This window comes from Triturus cristatus, chromosome 3_2 (assembly GCF_964204655.1).
Source record: "Triturus cristatus chromosome 3_2, aTriCri1.1, whole genome shotgun sequence".
Classification (NCBI taxonomy): domain Eukaryota; kingdom Metazoa; phylum Chordata; class Amphibia; order Caudata; family Salamandridae; genus Triturus; species Triturus cristatus.
The window spans coordinates 445,799,936-445,815,541 of NC_140584.1; the positions used below are offsets into that span (position 1 = coordinate 445,799,936).

The following is a 15,606-nucleotide window of genomic DNA, read 5'->3' on the forward strand; positions in this document are numbered from 1 at the left end:
ACAGGGGGCCACGGACTAGAGCGGACGCTACATGCATGCAACAAAGCCTCCTTTAAATAGGAAAATGGACTCTTTAAATAGGCGTATAGACAATATAAATGGTAAACTTGACCAGCAGGCGTCCAGAATCACAGAGGCAGAGTAAAGAACCTCGACGTCGGAAGACGAGAAACAAGCCCCAACCAGCAAGTGTTCAGAAATGGAAAAGCTCCTGACCATAATGCAAGTGAAAAATAAAGATTTAGAAGCACGATCACGGCGCAACAATTCACACATTATAGGGGTTCCAGAATCAACTAATACAGGAAGGATGGAACTCTTCGTGAAACAGATGATTAAGGAGTTATTTTGTCAGGAAGAACTCTTCCCTATAATGGTGGTTGAACAAGCACATAGATCACTGGTGGCAAAACACCCGCCAGGAGCAAAGCCGCGATCCATCATCGCTAAAATGCTTAATTATCGGGATATGATTTTGCACCTAGCGTGGGAGAAGAAGGAACTCAACCATCAAGGATATCTGGTAGCTTTTTATCCAGACTTCACAACAACAGTACAAGCTGCAAGAAGGGAACATCAGACTATTAAACAGCAATTGCAGAAAGAAGAAATACCATATGTGATGCTGTACCAAGCCAGAATGCGAATTGAATACAGAGGTAAGCAGAAAATATATACAACCCGAAAGCTGCACAGGAGTTTCTAAAATCCATCACAAGAAGAAAACGCACTCAATGCTCTCAGGATGGAGAGGACTCAGACCAATAACTTAATCCTGTTGGGGCACACAACCACTCAAAGATTCTCCACTCAGGCACAAGACGGTGAGACGAATGAACAATAAACTAGGATCAAACCTTGAGCCACAGACATTTTGAAAGCGGACTATCTGAATCACTTGGCCCCCTACAAGACCGGGAGGGAGTCTGAGTTGCCAACAGCCCTTCATGCAGGAGAACCCCCTAAGAACGGATAAGTACATTGTTATTGTTAGACAGTTAGACGGGAGAGGAGGGAAAGTGTCTTTAGAATGTTTGGGATGCTGAAGTGGAAGGGGGAGGGAGGGAGGGATGGGGGAATATGTTTGATGTTCGGATCATCATAGCTCATTGAAGGCATACACACAGTTCAGACACAAGGTTATCACACATGCAGATAAAGCATTTCCAACACTTAGATGGCGATAGATAGAAAATCCGGTAACATCAAGTTAACATGCTTAACATGAAATGTACGAGATTTAAATAATCCCAAGAAAATACAACATGTAATGGCCTACCTCACCAGGCATAAAATTCAAATAGCGCTTCTTCAAGAAAAACATCTAACTTAACATACAGAAACGAGGGTGGGTGCATGCTGGGCGGGAGAACTGGTGGGATCCTCATATTCCACATACGCAAGGGAGGTGATGACGCTCGTGAGAAAAGGACCAACATTCGTGGTTACACACACCGTCACGGACAAAGCGGGATGCTATGCCATACTACAGGGCTGCATGTAAGGTATACTAATAGGGTTAGTCAATGTGTATGGGCCAAACTTTGATGATCCAGACTTTTACACAGACATACTCAAAGCCCTACGACCCCTCCCAAAATCAGAAATATGGGGGGGGGGGGGGGGAGAAATCTAAACACACTTCTGGACCCAAGCAAACATAAATCGAGCCCTCACGGGTTGCAAAACACTAGGGCTGCCAGAATCATCAGGGATGGGATAGACGAGATGGGCTTAGTGGACATATGGAGAATCCGTAATCCAGATTGCTTAGAGGGTACACATGCATCACTGGTACATGGATCCTTGCCCAGTCTAGATTACTGGCTGATGACCGCAAGAGCAAATGCCTGGGTGACAGGGATTGGGACACTGGCAAGGACATTGCCAGATCATAATCCAGTCAGGATGGACATGCAGATCTCAGCATGCACCCCCAGCAACTAACATGGAGATTCAGGGCAGACGCACTAATAGTTCCGGTCTACAAGACTACAATTAGGGAGGCCATCATAGACTACTTTGTCATAATCTCAGTGAGCAAAGTTTCCATGCTTTGGGGAGCATTTAAAATCACTATACTGGGTGTATGTATCAGCACAAGTGTGCGAATACTAAAAGACATCCGTACACAGATGCAACGCGTAGAACAGACCCTGCAATACCTAGAGCAGGAATATGATGAAGAACCGTGCCAGGCCATCTCAGCAGATATAAGAGAGCAAATAACAGCATATAATGATGTAGCAAAAAAGGAAGTCCAATATCTGGCAAAAAGACACGTAGCGACGGCGTATGGTGAAGGGGGAAGACCAGGACACAACCTTGTAACCAAAATAGCAGCAAATAAAAATCATCATCATAAAGATCACGGACGATGAAGGGAACCATTATTACGACCCAGGGGGAATGCCGACACAATTTAAAGTGATAGTACGAGGGCCTCTACGCCTCCAGTAAGCAGGTAAACCCAGAAGGGCAAGACGACTACTTATCAGATATAGCGCTCCTATGGCTGTCTGATGGACCGAGGGAATATCTAAGCCAACCCATCGAAGAAGCAAAGCTGCGAGAGGCTATACCCTCATTACCAAACGGTAATTCACTGGGGCCTTTACTGACTCAGTGGTAAGTTTTATAAAGCATTTGCAGACATAATAATCCCACATATGTTAGAAATGTATAAGGAAGCATCTGGGAAGGGTACTCTTCCAGCAACACTACCCGAAGCCTTAATAATAACTCTGCTCAAACCTGACAAGCCCAAAGGTACGGCTCCTACAGGTCCTTATCCCTCATTAATATAGATGCCAAAATACTGGCACAAATCTTGGCCACCAGATTACAACCCCGACTGACGATGATGTTAGCACCACTGGCATGTTTCATATGGCATCGACATGGGGAATCAGCGTTGAGATTCAGACAGAGGCCGATTAACATCTCTCTATATGCGGATGACATGGTACTCTTTGTAGGGGAGCCGGAAACACACCTGCCGCCACTCCTCTGTGAATATATCCACTTCGAACAGTTCTCAGAGCTAAGCATCAATTGGGGGAAAACAACAATCACACCTCTAATGGAATGCACCACACCATATGTGTTTGAATACCTCCTAGAATGGACCACACAACCAGTGAAGTATTTAGGAGTGTGGATACACAGAAACCCAGATCTGGTTATAAGAGAAAACTATGGAAGGGTACAGACTACATTAGAAAACAGAGTGGAAAGATGGATAAAAATGAAGCTATCGCTCGCAAATAGGATGGTATTATTAAAAATTATAATAGTCCCCGAGTTTTCTCTCCTTGTTCATAAATATTCCCATAGTCCTGCCTGGCTCACTTTTTGCAAATATGCACTCACAATTGCTAAGATTAATCTGGGCAGGTAAAAAACCTTGTGTTAAGTGGGAGCCCTAACCATGCCTTATAAAAGCAGAAGATTAGGCTACCAGGCTTAGGCTAAGCGCATTTTGCACATTATTGGTACAACCTGCATGCGTAAACGCCACATTTAGCGGTGGAGGAAGGAGATGCGCACCCTATACTGTTACAGAATGTTCTATTACATCAAAAAAGGGGAATACCGCACACAGAAATGAACATTATACAATGCACTACTTCTGCGTGGCAAACTTTGGGGAGGAGAGCAGATAAACTGCCATTATAAACCATGTTGCTCCATATGGAGTATCACCCGGCTTTGTCAGTCACGCACGAGGAGGGAGCTCTCAATATACTAAAACAGTCGGCAGGGAGAGGATGAGTGATATGTGTCCAGAAAGGAGGTTCCTCACAGCTGAAGATCTACAATACATACAAAACAAAACACCATTATTCACATTCATATATGAAAAGCTCAGAGTGGCTATGAGGGAACTGTACTTCACCTTTTCTGAGCAACCACTCACGCTAAATACACTGCAAGTGCTGCTAGCAACCACCATGCGATGTAAATTAGTTACCAAACTGTACAAAATGGTGCTAAAAGAAAAAAAGAGTACCACCAACCAAGCTCTAGTGCAATGGAATGCACAGCTGCACCCTCAGCTTACACAGGAGAAATGGATGAGTTGTAATCAGACAGAGATGCTAACTTCCAATTGTAACCTGCATGTAATACATTTTAAATACATACAACAAATGTACTACACACCAGCTAGGTTACATAGATATTTAATCAAAGAAAGTGATGAATGTCGAAGATGTGGGAATGAGGGTGCAGACTTTATGCATTTAGAATGGGAGTGTGCTCGGACAATAAATTTCTGGATGGAAGTAGTCCGTAGCGTAAACAATATGATAGAGAATATGATACAGCGCAGCCCGCATGTCTGAATGCAGGGCCTACTCCCAAACTTGAAAAGAATTATACATAAATTCACAGCAATATCGCTTTTAATGGCCAAGAGGCGAGTGGCAATGCACTGGGGGAGCAGGTCAGCTCCTAAGCTGGAGCAATGGATTAAGGATTTGGTACATTGTAAAGAAATTTGGCCCTATAAGCAAAAGAACTCCCGAAATAGTCAATATGGGGTCCACTGGCAGAATGCTTGAGAGGAAGAGCTGCAACTGTGACAGATGCTGGTATCTAGATGTCTAAATCATGTGATTTAGTGCTGAATAATAAATGTTGATGTAAGTTGCAGGATCGATGTAACTATGATGAATGTATGTCGTTGATAAAATGATAAAAAAGTTCCAAAAATAAAAAAAAATTCAAACCTCTGCGCCACTCTACAGTACCCAACTCCACTCTAACCAACTTCACTCTACCCCATTTCACTGCACGCCAACCTACTCTATGCCACGCCACTTCACTCTACTCAATGTCACTTTACACCACTTCAATCTACTCTAGGCAACTGCATTTTACGGCACTGTACTCTACTCTGTATCACTCTACTCCATGCCATTGCACTGCACTCTACGCCACTCTACTTTACCCTACTTCAATCTACCCCACTTTTCTCTACACAGCTACTCTACCCCACTTCAGTCTATGCAACTCAACCCTATCCCACTTCACTCTATGCAACTCTAACCTATCCCACTTCACTCTAGAATACTCTGCCTCACTTAGTTCTACCCTATTCTACTCTACCTCACTTCACTCAACCCCACACCATTCTACGCTAATCTACATCACGCTACTCTTCACCACTGCACTTTATTCAATGCTACTCTGCGCCACTTCATAGTAACCAACTTCACTCTACCCAACACTACTCTACGCTTCTCTAGCCAACTTAATTCTACCTCAATTCACTCTACACTACTGTATCTATGGTTACCCTACTGTACACCACGCCAATCTACTGTATTTTCCCTCATTCTACCCAACTTCAGTCTACACAGTTCTACTCTATAGTATGCCTCTACCCCACTCCAATCTACTCTACCCCGACATCGAGCAAAGGACTATGCCCGTCTATTACTAAGGGACCTAGAAGACTGGGTGAACAATAATGGTATTCTCCCGCCATATCAGACAGGCTACAGGGCAAACAGCTCAACAACGGCTAACATGTTGGCATAGTCCTATCTCTTTAAGCAAGAGGTAAAGAGAAACAATTAGCCCCTGTTTTGCTGTTTAATAGACTACACAACGGCCTTCGATAGAGTCAATCGAGGAAGACTAAGGGCAGAACTCGAATCCTGGAGGATCCCTGCAACTCTTAAAAGCCCTCTATGATGGGACACGGGTCCGTAGCAAAGTAAGCCGCACAACCGCAACCTCAAGAGTTGAAACTAACACTGAACTAAAGCAGGGCTGTGTTCTGGCACCACTATTATTTAACTTGTATACGGCAGACCTGGGACAAGCTCTGAAAGACGCCAGCCTAATACCCCGAGATTGGGCAAGATGACCCTTGCTACCCTCCAGTATGCAGAGGACACAGTGGTCATGGACCACACCAGGGTGGGGCACCAAAGAGCTCTAAAGAGTCTAGCAGAGTATAACAAGGAAAATAGCCTGCAAGTAAATGAGAGCAAGGCAAAGATAATAATCTTTGGCAAATACCCTCACAAAAAGCAAGCGTCCTGACTTTGGGCCACAACAGAATTAGGACAGCTACATCCTATAATTACTTGGGGGTATGACTAACAGAGAGGGATACAGCAGTCAAACATATAAAGGAGCAAATCTCGAAAATCAACACAATAATTCTCTCACTTAGACACCTAAGCTATTGCCTTGCAAGCCCATTCGTAGAACTCATGTTGACAGTACTCGGGGCAAAACTAATCGCAATCAATCAATTATGGCCACCTAGCCTTCCCAGGCGTATTTGAGAAATCCATCACTGCAGCCCAGACAAAAGCCTGTAAGATCGGGCTGCAGGCGCCTAGACAAGCAAGAAATACCAGGCTAAGGCTGGAATTAGGACTAAACAGACCGGATCTGGCATTACAGGGGAACCTAATAAAATATTATATCAGAGTGAATAAAGCTCCCAACACCACCCTCAAACATTTCCTGAAACACATTTTCAGGGCTGCAGGATCTCCATGGCACTTTAAGCTGTAGGATCATTGAAAATAGAGGCAGAAAGCATGCCCCTGTATGAAATATCACACATCGCTTGGGCTAATGTAGTGAAGCACAAGGTCCAGTCCATCTTGTTCGAAATGGATTGCGCTTCACTCCGGTACAACTCTCATACACTGGCACTTGACAGTTGATACATCTCTGGGACAGCTCAACTTTACCTGCAAGACACACTCTCAGCCCAGGCCAGAAGAAAAATCCTGTTTCTAGTCCTCATTGCCCTTAAGATTCTGGACTTCAACCCAACATGGGCTTGAATAGACAACATTGTCTCTTGCCGGCTATGCAACCACCATAGAGAATCCTAGCTACATCCCTTATGCTTCTGCTGTACTCTGACCAGTGATCGCCATCGCTTGCTACGCCCCACCCTAAGGGACAAGGACTTTAGAACCAGCAGGGACGCTTCGGATGGTGCTTTTCAGAAACTACTACCTGCTTATTTGCCAGAGCAGTACAAAAGGGGATGGTGATGGACGGAGCATCAGAACCAATCAAACACTCACACCCAGTCAACAGATCTGGGTTTGATCCATCACCGTTCTTTAGCCCACTCTGCCACCCCAGTTCAGACATTTTTGGCCATATGCAAATCAGTCTGACCCTGTGCCTCATGGGAACAGTCCAGCCCGAACTGCCAAGCCATGCCTTCCCTGGACCGGAAACAAGCTACCTAGGACCGGTTTCTGGCATTTCAGCCGTCTTCAGCCAGGCTTGCTTGAATCCAGTGGCAAAGTGAGCAAGGGACTCACGTCTGAGCATACCCTGCCAACTTTGCCAGAGCAGGCAAGTTTATCCATCAAATTAAAATCACACTTGACATCCAGCAACAGGTAGCATAAACTAGGGTCGACATCATTCAGCAACTGGATCATCTGAACCCCCCAGCTCCGATGGATGTCACTCAATCCAGGGGCTTCCTCACATGCATAATCGGAGCAGAAAGGCCGTTGTGGGGACAAGTATGGGGCCCACAAAGAACTCCCATCAAAGTTAACCGACTCAATTCAGGCAATGACCCCGACGGATCCCATAAAACTATTGAACTTTTAATAGGACAATGAAAAATTGGAGCAAACTATCATTATAAAGGAGTTGATCGCTCATTTTTTATTCTTTTTAGGTCTCTCCTAGCGTTGCAGCGCGAATGCGCTGTCATTGCTTTGCAAGGCATGCAGTATACACTATAGTGTGGAAGCTTTGTGGAAGCTCTGCCCACTCTCCGGCCCATCTTATTCATTGGCTTAGGTTCTAAATGCTGCCTTCCGATTGGTTTTAAGCTTGTTAGTCCCTCCCCATACCAGCCATGTCAGTCATTTGTGTCCTTCCACGGACAGTGGCCCCTTCACAGCACAGACTACTTTCTTCCTTTGCCCCCCTCCCACAGTCCGATGCCTTCTCGCCGCCGCCCACCCCCTCATCAGGGCTCAAAAAATCCCAAAAATGGTACTAGTCCTGCAGGACTAGTACCTTGAAATATCTCCTCGACCTAACTGCAACCTACTTGACCTCCGTCTCTGAAAGCAGAGCAAATGTGACAAGATAAGATTTAAAGGCATCTTTATTGCTCATTAACTTTGTGAGCTATAAAATTACCTTTAAATCTCGTTATCTTGTCACATTTGCTCCGTTTTCAGATACGGAGAACAAAAGTTAGTTTGTTTTCCTACTCGCCAGAAAGGGAGAGTTGGACCTAAAAACAGCTCTCCCTCGTTAAATTTAGCTTGCATATGCGAGCGGTCAAGTGGATTTTTCTAACCCTGCTCATGCCTTGTCACCCGCACGCATTGCTATTTGCAATGCAATAGGTCTCGAGTAAATGCGAGTCCTATTGTATTGCCAATGCTTGTTGGTATTACTCTAATCTGTTTCACGCAGTGCTTTAGGGTCATGACATTATGTAACCTACCCTGTAGATGAGACAATATCCATGGTTCAGCAATTAGACGAAAGAAAATGTGTGCTCTCCGGCTTTCCCTAATTCGCCGCGCTAATGTCAGTGCCGACAGAGCCCACAAGAGGGCAGCAGAGCTCCAAACAAAATGACTCTGCAGCAATTTATTTTCAAGACAATCAAACTGTCCCATCTCAGAACCATCTTTTCAATGTACGCTGCAGAATATGAAAATGCTCTATTTCCATACATGTGGGCTAAGTAAAATTCAGCAATCCAACACACTTAAGAATTGATTGGAGACATTTTCAGTTGTGGGCCCCAGGGAGTATTGTCCTCTTGTTCCGATCACGATATTGCTTCAAGAGGAAAGGTTTATCCATTTGTTGAAAAGAGCGGCTTAAGTGTGTTTTTTACACTGGAAAATAAACATCCGGGATTTAATTTTAAAAAATCAGAGATTTAAGTACTCAAACATTCCTTGCAGAGTACAAACGTGTCTCCTACGTCTCATGGCCGGACCAGTCTCCTGTATGTGACAATCTCATGGGGCTCCCAGACATTTCCCAGGTCACAGGGCAAGATGTACTCTGCAGGAGGAAGAGAGGCTCTGCTGCAGGGTGAAGCGTGCGCAGCTTGTTCTAAAACCCACGGCATAGCAAATATGCAGTAAGTATGTTTTAAAAATGACTTAAAAGGTTTCTCTTTGCTACAGAGTACATGCAGTTCTATTAGTTTATTGACTCGTTCAAGTAAGTGAATTGTGTAGCTGTGGTGCGCCAGACCCCTGGACTGCTCAGTTCACTGGTGTTACAGTTTGAAATAATACAGCCTGCTGTGACCTCTGTGTGTATCTCCCAGCCTCTCCTGAGGCTTGCCCAGCACCATGCTGTCATGACACTGCTAACTGCGCCAGCCGGAGTCCACAAGTCAACGGACTCTAATTAATGTACGCTATAGGCCCCGAGGCAGCTCGGCTCTGTGTTAGGGCCTCTCACACCGTGTTAGGTGGTTCTACAGTATAAACGCAAGTCCTTGCTCCTTTTAGTGTTAATTCTTAGCGGAGCCATGAGACCTACTTTCTAGCTGTCTGCTTTTTTTTTCTCCTCCTAGTGGTGACATCTGAGACTAATATTAGTAGTTACTTCACAAGTCTTACTTTCTGCTTACAGCATACGCTTATGAATAAGGTGGACACTGCAGTGACCGCTTTACCGACTTAGTTCACCCCACTCCAAGTGAAAAAACTTTTCCCATCTCATTAATTTTTTGCAAGGCCTCGTCTTGGACAACAAACACAACGGGGTAAAAGTGATTTGTTTTATTCTCCTTGTTTTACCATGCTCCTTTTCTTTTCGTCTAATTGGCGTTGCTTTGGCCTTTTTATTATTAGTCAATACATTATGCCAACCAAAATTCACAAGTTTATTATATGATCAGCATTGTACAAGAGAAGCAATAGAATAAAACACATACTTCCTATCACTTTTATGAAATATTTAAGTAAACAAGACTCGGTGTCAAGAACAGAAGTATGGGCATGGTCTTCAATGCTATGTCATGTGAAGTGATGCTGCCCTCTTTCATATCTGCCAAGGTTTCAGATTGCTATGTATGATATTTTGATAATTTCGTTGTAATTATAACTCAGCCACCTCATGAATTTGCAGCAGTTTTAAGATCTTAGAGTTTCTCGTTGCTCAAATGGGTCAAATTTCTGATATTTATGTTTCCCTCATCTTTTATTGGTTTATTTTGCTGGAGGGAAAAGTGTCACTCATAGTGGTTCTAATGGCACTCATAATTACACAGAAAATATGAAAATGTCACACATAGCAATCTAAAACCTTGGCAGCTATGCTCTCGGGTAATTTCCGCGTTTCCTGCCTCGTGCTTCAGCCGCTCGGTGTTTCTCCCACCGGGACACCGGAGCAGTAAACCCCAAACCCTGCAGCGCACAAGGAACTTCAATTCCATTACAGTCCATTAAAGGAGCAAGTTGGTCAGAGCACGAGCCCGCAGCACTTCCACACGTGGGGTGTGGGAGCCTACGAGTGGAATGTGAATAGGAAAGCACTGCGCCACAGTGGGATGAGAGCTGTGTGCATCGTCGAAGGAAAAGTATTTTTCAGATGCGTCAGTGCTTAATTTGTCAAATAATGAGTACTGGTGCCCAAAGCTCTGTTCAGAAGCCCTATTAAATAAATGTCAGCGGGCCGAATACCAGGGTTCTCTAGAATTGTACCACCCCAGGCCTCTTTAATCCAGTACCTGACACCCTTAGCTCGTTTATTCCTCTTGCTGGTTTCTGCTGTCTCCCTTTGTGACAGTACTTAAGTCTTTCTTATCCTCCTTCTTTCCCCTTTGTGTGTTTAGGTCAAGCATTCGAGACCTCTTGTATATACTTTAGTATATAATTATTATTTACTTGTATGTGTATGTACTATGTGGGCTCTGGAGATCAGCCCTAGGACTTGTCTGCTTACGCTATTTGTCTTGATAGAAAACGACCAGCAGAGGTCAGTAAAATACCAGAATCACTTTAGCATGCTCTAGTTTCCAGTTCATAGAAATGGTCTTCCACGAGCAACCGTAGACAAAAATATTTTTTTCAAATCTTGTATTTTCAGTGATATGACCACCGAAGGCCCTAATTTTATATTAAAAACGGAGCTTTGGACTATACCATTTCCCGCTGAAAGGCAATATTTCTCTCCATGTGTTCCCATACCTGGCGTCTCACTCAGTTTGGTGCTTACTCTCCCTCCATTTTAAATAACAGTAGATGCTCAGCACCCAGGTTAATGGGCTGCATAGCTAAATACATATAGGTTCCCAAAGGCGAGACAGATTGCATTGCAAATGCTTGTTTTAATCAGTTTGTAGTCTTAGAAGGACACAAAGTAGTAATCAGGGCACATACAGGCATGGCGCATTTTTACCTTGAGCATTGGGAAGCTTCACTGCACAACTCTGTATAGCACTGCACTGTACGCCACTCTACTCTAGTCTGCACCACTCTATACTAGTGCATTTTACACCATTCTACACCACTCCACTGTAAGCTGTTTCACTCTGCACTATTGTACTTTGCAACACTCTTCTCTAGCCCACTGCACTCTATGCAACTGTACTCCATGCCTCTGCGCCTTACACCACTGTACTCTGTGCCAGTGCACTCTACGGCACTCTAGTCTGCACAACTGAATTCCACTGCACTCTACCCCAGTGCACAATACGCCACTCCACAGTACCCTACACTACTGCACTCTATGGCACTGTACTTTACTCTGCACTACTCTATACCACTGCACTCTATGGCACTCTACTCTACGCCACACCACGCCACTCACCTCTACATCTTGAGAAATTATGGCTTAAGTACTACGCCAATATTCAAATGTAAAAAAAAAAAAAAAAAAAAAAAAAAAAAACTCTAAAAGAAAGAATACCAAAATAAACATTATAGGATTACAACACGATTTTTCTTACGTAAAGATAAAAACACAAAGGTCAAACATAAGTTATAGTTAGGAAAACAATTTATTTCTACACAAAAACTAACAATGCACAAACCTTAGAAATTAAAAAAGTTGGAACTTAAAGTTATAATTTCTGCCCTGACAAACTTTATATAACTCGCACACCTTCGTACAGAGTGTTGTAAGCTTGCTAGGCAGGCTAAATCAACTATAACTTGTGCCTTCACCATGCACTGCTTATACCTTATCATATTACATCACTTATAGCATATTAAGTCATAGCAATAGCCGTGCCATCTCAAACAACAATTTATGTTATAATTTATAAAAACATTGTGCATGGTAGAGGGGGGAGTTATCGTTAACTTAGTCTACGTAGTGAGTCTACAACACTCTGTACGAAGGGGCATGAATTATAGAAAAAAATTTTCGGGCAAACATTATAGCTTGAAGTTATAATTATAACTTTTTAATTTCTGAGGTTTGTGTAGTTTACGTTGTTTTTATATAGAAATAATAAATTATGTTCCTAACTATAACTTTTCTTCAAACTATGTTTTTTATATATGTAGCCGGCAGCTGCCTCCATAATAGAGTTCTACTAAAACCCTGACAACACAAAACAAGCATCAACAAAGCCAACACCAGACCTACCGGGGTTGCCAGTGCTTAAGTTTGTACCCAGTTACTTGAAGTCTTATTGCAAGCGTGTGCCGGTAACCACAACTACAAGAATCAGACAAATAGGAGTGGATGATCACACATATCTGCTGAAGGAGAACTAAAAATGTGCTGTAAGTAGAGGTTTCCAACCTGCCACGGTCTTAGAAGGTCTCAGGCAGACCTGGCGGTGACGAATGATGTGCCGTTCCCGGAATCAGGAAATTGAAATGTTACCGGGTTTCTTTTTACGTCCCCTCGCTGGCAGACCCCAAGGAGCTCCTACTGAACGGCAAGCTGGGACAGGAAACCACAGCAAAACTCAAAAAATTAAGAAATCTATGTGATCTTTTCAGTCCAGTTGACTTACCTTCGCCAGCATAGAACGCACGGTATCCTCTCTGAACTCCATCTCCATCGCTGAGCGCCAGGCAGACTTCTCCGCTTCCGGGTTTCACGATGGGAATAGAAAGAGGACTTTTCCAGTACCGCGAAGACTGCTTGGCCTGACTCCACCCGCCCAAACCAAGACTAGAGGTGGACAGCAACCCCAAAGCAGCAGGAAATAGGGGATTTGAAAGTATCTTCCCAATGCATATCAGCTAATCCTTCCTTAGATATATTGTAAGTCCTGTACAAATCCAACACACCTCATAATGCGATACCCAGGATTCCAAGGACAAAATGCAGTACAAATAATGGTGGCTCTATGTCCACAGGATGCACTGTTGGAGCGGGTTATGCACAATTTTGTATACCCACCCCATTTTGCATATCATTTTATTAATTAGATTAATTAATTAATTATAATCGTACTCATGATTTGAAGTGATGTGGAAATAACTAATCAACCTTATTAATGACCGAAATACACGTGGGATTTGCATCTGCATGGCCTAATTAATTATGTGAACTAAATTTCGTACGCATACTAATGATAGATAATGAGAACGTTGCATGATATATGTTGCTTTGGTGATGTAATTGTGATTCGTGCTTTATTTAGTAAGTATAAATCGCATTGAGTGTTGCTTTTGGCTAGATAAATACACACACATATGGGTATTAGCGAGGGAATAACATTTTATTAGTCATTTCTATGTATTAATGAAATTTTTTTGTGTTTCTTTGCTTAAGTTGACCATTTGGAGTGGCCACAAAATGGCTGACATCCCTATCTGACGAATTGACTCCATTACGAAAGTCTCTAGGTAAAGTGCGCATTCGTCGCCATCAGCAGCAGTGGCCTTCCTGTGACCCTAATGCGACTGTGCCTACCAAGGTCGTTCTGGGCTGCAAGCCAGATGCCCTGAAAGAAACAATAAAAAGATACTTTGGACCAGAAAAATTATGAACTACATCTAAAGAGACATTTACCGCATGGGAACCCTGTTGAACAAATTTGACTGACCAATCAGAAACATTTTAAAAATAATATTCCATACTTTTGGAATGTGATTTTACTATAAATTATGATAGAATAGAGAGGTGTTCAGAACACGCTTTTCGATTACCTGATGATATGCGGACGGAGAGGACGGTGACACTGCAGGACAGCTGTTAGCCTGAATCTTTGATGGACTGAATGAATGCCCAGATTCCTGATGAACTTAATCTGCTAAAATTGATGGGCATAGTTTTGCGAGACTGCAAAATTTGACATAGAGGACGACTTTAGCCAGAATAGGTAAATATGAATGGCAATTTGATCAAATGAATGATTTAATCTGCAATATTAATATAAATTTGGATTTGAACATCTACAGAATTGAGTTGGGTTGTTTATTCATTGAAATGTGTTAAATGAAAAGGTTAATTAGAGTATTAGTATTTCACTTAAAGCCGCAACTAACAGATCCGTCCCGGTTATGAGGATAATACCAAATGTGGAATCTAGGGCCTAATGAGTATGAGAAGTGTTTGTAGGTTTGTTGCTCATTAGGGTAAAGTGGTATCTTCCTCCCTCATTATCCAGCGCTTGGAAGGATAATTGCCTCCTACACGGACTAACGGTGAGTGTGTGTTGGTGTTATGGGCCACACCAGCGAATGTATGGATAGTGTGCGTGAGTGAGATCTTTAGTCCGTGACAGTAGGGAGGGATTTTGCACTCCGCGCTACAGCAGTTTTTCTGGTAGCAGTATGATGGTTTGTTATTGTTTGGTTTAGTGATTATTGCTTGTACATTGCTTATTGATTTTGGTTATTGATTGGTATTGATTTATGAACTAACACTCTATGTTGAGTTACGTTGAGTTTAATGTTGTTTGCACGGCTTCTGGGATGTAGGGAGTCGGAAGTTTGTAACGGTTCCGTAGTAGAGGAGAGGTAAACGCTGCTCTCGGGAAAGACGGAATTGTTGTTGCCCTGTAGGTACACAGGGGAAACGTGTGACAATAGAAGTTGCACGGCGCATTGTCTGGGTTCGATTCGGTAGCATCGTCGTGTGTTGCCATTAGGGACATTTATAGTGTGAGAGAAGTGCGTATGATAGCGAAGGTTACCTGTGAAATTCTGGTCTTAGGTACCAGGGATCCAACTGGCATTCCGATAACGCTTATCACTGGAAAGGTAATAGGTACTCTCTGAGCTTGTTAGAAGGACAAAGGAGAGGTAAGCGCTGCTTTGTTAACGTATGTCATAATTCTGTAGTAGGACAGACTGTTCGCTGTTCTCGGGAAAGACAGGATTCTGTGTGAATGTACTACATTTTCTGGTGTGAACGAGTGTGAATGCAAAGGCATTTGGGTTGATTGCGAAACTCTGGGTTTATTTCTCCGGAGTATTGGGTCTCCAACTATGTGTCTTAAATACTGGAGAAACAATTAGCTAATGCTTGTTAGAAGGGTGAAGTAGAGGGATGTGCTACTTTATCAACGGAAGTAATGATTCCGTAGTAGGGCAGAGGTAAGCGCTGCTCTCTGGAAAGACGGAATTCTCGTGAGAAAGGTCTTTTTGCTGTTCATTGGTTAGCGAAGCGGACAATGGAGATGTTTCCATGTTGTTACTA

The 15,606-nt window shown here is 43.2% G+C and overlaps 1 protein-coding gene across 4 annotated transcripts in view; it reads right to left on the reverse strand.

Annotated features, from left to right (window-relative positions):
• Positions 1 to 15,606, reverse strand: part of UEVLD (UEV and lactate/malate dehyrogenase domains) — a 367,733-nt gene that overhangs the window by 271,828 nt on the left and 80,299 nt on the right. For 2 of the 4 annotated variants that reach the window (XM_085648046.1, XM_085648049.1), the window contains exon 1: positions 12,968 to 13,108. The exons of 1 other annotated variant lie outside the window; for it this stretch is intronic. In XM_085648046.1, the coding sequence (XP_085504172.1) occupies positions 12,968 to 13,015 (48 nt within the window). In that variant the 5' untranslated portion in view covers positions 13,016 to 13,108. Of the gene's footprint in view, positions 1 to 12,750; positions 12,778 to 12,967; positions 13,109 to 15,606 lie in introns of those variants that run through there. One more of the 4 variants, XM_085648048.1, reaches the window with a different exon arrangement.